This window comes from Bactrocera latifrons, unplaced genomic scaffold, assembly GCF_001853355.1.
Source record: "Bactrocera latifrons isolate USDA-ARS-PBARC rearing strain unplaced genomic scaffold, ASM185335v1 scaffold_41, whole genome shotgun sequence".
Classification (NCBI taxonomy): Eukaryota; Metazoa; Arthropoda; class Insecta; order Diptera; family Tephritidae; genus Bactrocera; species Bactrocera latifrons.
In genome coordinates, this window is record NW_017537057.1 from 1318918 (window position 1) to 1324966 (window position 6049).

The 6049-nt window shown below is 27.8% G+C and overlaps 2 protein-coding genes across 2 annotated transcripts in view; one reads left to right on the top strand and one right to left on the bottom strand.

Moving 5' to 3' along the window:
* LOC108972625 overlaps positions 1 to 1349 on the bottom strand; it is a 2731-nt gene extending 1382 nt beyond the window's left edge. The window contains exon 1 of the mRNA XM_018939283.1: positions 1173 to 1349. Coding sequence (XP_018794828.1) covers positions 1173 to 1226 — 54 coding nt within the window. The 5' untranslated portion in view covers positions 1227 to 1349. The remainder of the gene's footprint in view (positions 1 to 1172) is intronic.
* The window catches only part of LOC108972621 (thrombospondin type-1 domain-containing protein 4), a 101823-nt gene that overhangs the window by 59672 nt on the left and 36102 nt on the right, over positions 1 to 6049 (top strand). Inside the window, exon 5 of the mRNA XM_018939272.1 lies at positions 5494 to 5572. Within this exon, the coding sequence (XP_018794817.1) occupies positions 5494 to 5572 (79 nt within the window). The remainder of the gene's footprint in view (positions 1 to 5493; positions 5573 to 6049) is intronic.

A 6049-nucleotide genomic window follows, 5' to 3' on the forward strand; every position in this document is an offset into this window, starting at 1 on the left:
TATTAAATTAATTATTTGAAATAAATTTTAAATTTACTGTTGAATTTTTTGAATTATTTTAATTCAGTAGCAAATCTGTAACAATTTTTTTGAAATTTTCTTAATTCAAATTAGTTATAATATTTATTGCTGAATTTTTAGAATTATTTTAATTCCCTAAAAAGTCGGTAATATTTTTTTTGAAATTTTCTTAATTAATTAGAACAACGTGCAAATATTTTTTGATTAATTAAAAATTTAGTGTTGAATTTTTTTTTAACTATTTTACTTCAGTAAAAGCTCTGTAATAAACTAAATTAAAATAAATTTATTAAATTTTTAAAAATTCAACGCTAATTTTTTAAATTACTTTAATTCAGTAAAAATCTGTGATAATTTTCTTGAAATTTTCTTAAGTAATGAAATTAGAAAATTGCAGTTAGATTTGTTTAACGTTTATTAATTAATTAAGAAGTCTGCGGTTTGAATTTTTGAACTCAATTTAAAAATATGCAATTCAATTTTTTTAATTTTTTTGTTAGTAAATTGCAATAACTGCAGTTGCGTTTTTTATGAAGTAAATATCCGTACTATTTCTTACATTTTTCAATTAATTTAAATATTTGCATTTAATTATTTTAAATTTTTTTAATTATTCATAAGAATGGGAATTAAATTTGTATTTTTATAAATTTTTGTTAATAAGAAGACTCCAAATTTCTTTGTATTGATTTTTACTTAATTAATTGAAAGAAATTGCAGCTTGTTTTTAACTTAGTAAAAAATCTGTATTAATTTTTTAATTGAATTTAAAATAGAGTTTTTTAGTTTATTAAAAATACCATTTGAATGTTTCAATAAATTAATTTAGTGACTTTTTAATCATTAAAAAAGTCTGCCGATAATTTTTTTTAATTAATTTAAAAGTATGCATACAAGTTTTTTGAATTTTGTTTAATTAATTAAGAAAAAATTTTAGTAATTTTTTTTTAAATATTAAATAGGTATTTTCGAAAATAGAAATGCTCAAAAAATTTAGTTGTTTCAAAAATAAAGAAACCAAACCAAAATAAATGAACTTTTCATCAGCGTGAGTAACACTTCGCCTTCGCAAAAAAGCTTTGATTTTTGTATTCAAAATATTTATATTAAGTAATAAGTAAATATTTATGTGTCACGTGCAGCTGCTTTACCTGATGCAACAACAAAACGCTCAACAATAACATTTTTTGTAACTTATTATCCATCGTTTTAGACTCTTTTCGATATTTATATAACCGTTAAAGATTAAGTTCTTCCTCAAAACGCTCAGTGATGTCAGCGGCTTATGTATTTACTGGGGAAAAATCCACTCGCGTTCGCAGTTGTTTCGAAACTGAATTGCGTTTTATAATGAAATATAAATTTTGCAGTGCCTAAAATCGATTTCTACAAATATATGTATATATAAATATATATATGTATATAATATATGTATATGGAGTGGCATGGCTTGAGTTATCGCTTAACTTACAATACTATTGATGTGCTGAACTATGCATGTACTTGGAAGACACAAATAGAACAATAAATATAAAAAACAAAATATTTACACACATACATACATACGTATATTATATACAATTACAAGGGAATATATTAAAAAAGTACGCCTTTTAATTTAAAACCATGCACTTACATAAAGACATACACATACACATAGACACACATATAGGCTTGTATAAAAATTGAAATGTGATGAGATCAGTGTGTAGCGTGAAATGTAGAACTTACGGCGCCCCATAATGATCGTGCTACAAATGCATATATACATACATAAGCACATATTCACATTTAGTCCTTATCAGCAGAGAATGATTTGCAGCTAGTTGGGTATGCTTTAGTCATTATAGAACTATTTCTTTTTGTTTTTGTAGCTGTTTCATTAGTACGCATTCAACATGCGTTTATAGGAACTAAAAATTCTTTATAAATATATAATTTTTTATGTGTAAGACAATTATAAATAGATTTTTAAAGAGAGGTGTGATTACAATTTTCTCGTGGTGTTTTAAAAATAGGTTAGTTGAGGTCAGAGTTGGTTGTCCCAAGAAGATACACTCAAGGACGAAAGAAGAGGCCCGTTTTGAATTACTTGCAAATATTTAATTCGTGGAAGAAGCTTTATTATATAAGATCCGATAAAAAAGAAGGCATTAATTTTTGGTAAAATTTTGCGTTTTTTGCTTAGTTAGAATGATCGCAGTAATGCCATGTTGACTTATGCCCGATAACTTGTTATTTTGAAGGAAATTTCATAAATTTCATTAACAATCCGCATTCTTGTCGGCAAAAACAGGGACAGTCGATTGTCATAATCTTATCTCGTGGCGAATTTCGCCAAGAGAAAAATCATTCGCTCTAGTCAGGAAGAGGTAGTAATCTCTTAGTGCCAGTTCCAGTCCATGGTTGGCTTCATTGGAAATACTATATTTTAGTCATACAATATCTTTGGGGTTTACTTTATAGACTAAATGATTGATTTTAAATGAGAAAGACATTTTAAGGGACACACTTAGTGTGAAGCTTAAAATAAAAACGCTTTTTGGAAATTAAAACAAAAATTGTAAAGCAAATGGTTTTAATTTAAGGGGCATTTGTACATATTTTAAGAACATACCGTAAACATATTCTAGAAAATAGTACCTATTTTCCAAATAACATGCGATCTCTGAAGACTCTAAAAAACAGATCCACTGTGCTGTACTAATTCCAGCCTTCTCCTTTAATGAAACCTAAAAAAAAGCCAACTAGAATTCAATATATTGTCCGCACTCGTGCAATGATTTATGCTGGAAAAATTAAAAAATGAAAAAAATGACGGCGTTGAGAGAGTATTGTTGTTCAGAGGACAGAATTTCAAGTTTTTTTTGGCAATTGTTAAAAACAAAAAGCGTTTGATCTATTTGTCACCTATTTTTTTATAATTTTTTTTCTATTTTTAATTTGAAGAGTATGCAAAATTATTTAAAAAAAACTTTTTCTCATTGTAGATGGGGTAAAAAGGCTGCCATCATTTTTAGCCTTGTGGTTATCTGAAAAATATAACATGATGGGTTGTCCATTGGTACGAATGTCGTTACCTCAAGAAGGTACAGAACTAAAAATAATTTTTCATAAATAGGCGGCTACTCAAAATAAAAAATCATTTGTTTCACTCAATTTTAAACTTTGTCAATGCTTTTTTTTTTAATATTTTATATTTAATTTTGTATTGCTTTGTATGATAGAAGGATACTTTAAGAATGTTCAGCCATATTTGGAGTAAATCCGCTGATTAGAACTTGATATATTATGGCTACATCATCGTAGAAAGTAGTGCGTTTAAAGTTCTGGCCTGCAGTCACCTATGCCTTCGACACGAAAAAGGCTACACCTTCAGAAATAATTTGAATTTTGCAAAATTCTTTGAGGGAGATAGTCTTGAATCTAACAAATTACTGTCAATTTGGAAACTATGGAATAATGAAAATAATTTAGATCTCTTAAAATTTCTAGATTAGAACACTGCCTTAAAAAAAGTTGATTTTTCCCCAAAATACTAAATATAGAATATGTGAAATGTTGATAATGATTCGTTCATGAATGCAGGTTGTGCTAAGTTTCATTAGATCGAAAATCAATATAGTACGTATGTACATATATCCCGCAAATTCTAATGAAATATTTCTTTTGCAATAACATAACTTTTGAAATTTTCATTTGAAAATATGTATATTTTTCACTCAATATTCGCAAAAAGTGTCGATCGCTTTGAATTTAAATTCCCACCAATTATGCTTAATAAATATAAAATAGCTAGAAATTTGTGTCAACAATGACCAGCTGTGGCCAATGTCACAATGAATTGTAAGAGTACAAGCCAGAGATGGCGGGCGACTGCCGGCTGCTGGTTGTCGGCGCTTAGCTTCAATTTCAATTACACTTGACATTCTGTGGAGAACACAAGATAAAATATACAAAAGAAAAAAATTTAAAACAAAAATAAAATAAGTAAAAACAAAAAACCAAAATATAAAAGAATAAAAAAAATTAAAAATAAAAATAATAAATTTATCAAAAAAATAAAAATTTAAAGTTTTGAAAAAATAAAACAAATAATAAAAAATAAAAAAGGGGGAAAAAATTAAAATAAAATTGAAAAGGCAAACACAAATAAATGAAATAAAAATATTAAAAAAAAAATTAAAATAAAAAAATAAAAAATAAATTGTTTAATAGCCAATGTTGCGAATAAATGAACTACATAGAAAAAATTCTGCGAATATTTGTGATTAATTGCAAAGGCATTGTGGCAGAGGAAACTAAACTCAACTGTAAAGCTTGCATATAAATAAATAGAAAATATATTATATATATACTATGTGTTGGTAAATAAATTAGCATATGTATTGCTATAAGCATTTGCCTACATATTCATTAAACTATTATTTGCTTTGATAAATTTTCGCTTCTTGGCGTTTGTGTCTCACTGCAAAATACTGCAGGGCGTATGCGCAACTTACCAATACATAAACCCATGCAGAGTAGCATATAGACAGACACATAAATTTCGAGCACTATATTTTCACCACATCTGCTAATCAAGTGCGTGCTTGGCTGTCTGTCTGTTTGCGAATTCCACGCAAGCGCTGGCGCCGAGCTGTTCCGGCGAATACTTAAATTCCATTGCCGTTAGTGTTAGTAGCAGTGCAAATTTGCTGCTAAGTTTTGTCATTAAACTTTTGTGCTTCTATTTACTATTTATTAAACGTTTATATCTTAGCAACACACACACACACACACACACACATTTTCAATATAAATGTGGCACAATATTTACTTTGGAGATGTGTATGTGTTCATTCACTGTTTGCTATCTCAAGTGTGTTTCCAAGCGCCCATCGTTGCCCAGAGTCTGGAGTTTTGCAAAGTGCGAGTATTATATTATATATGTAGTTGGGTATGCGTGGTGTCTGTGTGTTGGTGCGTGCGTCAATGGGTCAATTGAAAGTAAAGAAATAAATATAAAGCTATAAAATAATAAATAAATGCCTGCTACTGTGCGAGACAATGAGCTGTGAATTTCAGTCACATAAAATTCAAAGCGTATATGTGGGTATGTGTGTGTGTGTGTGCGAGTAGTGTCTTGGTTGAAGTTCATTCTGAGTTCAGTTTAATTAAAATTGCGAATTTTATGCATACGCAGATTTTCAAGGTTCCACCGTTGATATACATTTATATATAGATATCATGTATGTACATATTGCTATATCGTTTGTGCACTATATATTCTTGATACTCGAAATATAAGTATGTACATATATGTAGAGCTTTATTATTTAGTTGCATTACAAATTATGTATGCAATCTTCAAAAAGTTACTCTCACACATACTTATTGCCTTATTGTCCATTTATATTATCTTTGTGTAGTCTTTTTGCAAGTAGTTTTCGACCCATTTAATTGTCTTCTACTCTTTTATTCCGCCCATAGCAACTCCTCGACCGGCAAACGTTATATCAGCAATGCGTGCATTGGCGTCTACAGGCGTTATCACATTTGCAACGAGCAGGTATTTGGAGCGGTCATGTACCGCCTGCACTATCATTCTTCATTATATACATATATACATATCTTTAAATAAATATATACGCGAATTTATATATAATATAAAATATAATATATATATATATCTGTCTCTTATACACATCTAGATGTGTATAAGAGACAGATGTTGTTGTAGTTATATAATTTTTAAATTTCAATATATTTTTTTTATATTGAAATTGTTGAATATTTCTTACCTTTTTAAATTTTTCTCATAATTTCTTAAAAAATAATAATCAATTTTAGTATTATTTTTACTTTTAATTAACTTATTGATTATAATTAGGATATTTCATATTTTCCAATTATTCAGTTTGGGGTGCTGAATATTTAAAATATTTGTCATTCTAAAAATTTTTCTCACGAATGTAAAAAATATTCTATTATTATTGATTTCTTAGCATGGCCAAATATTAAAACTTAGTTAATTTATTTAGATTAT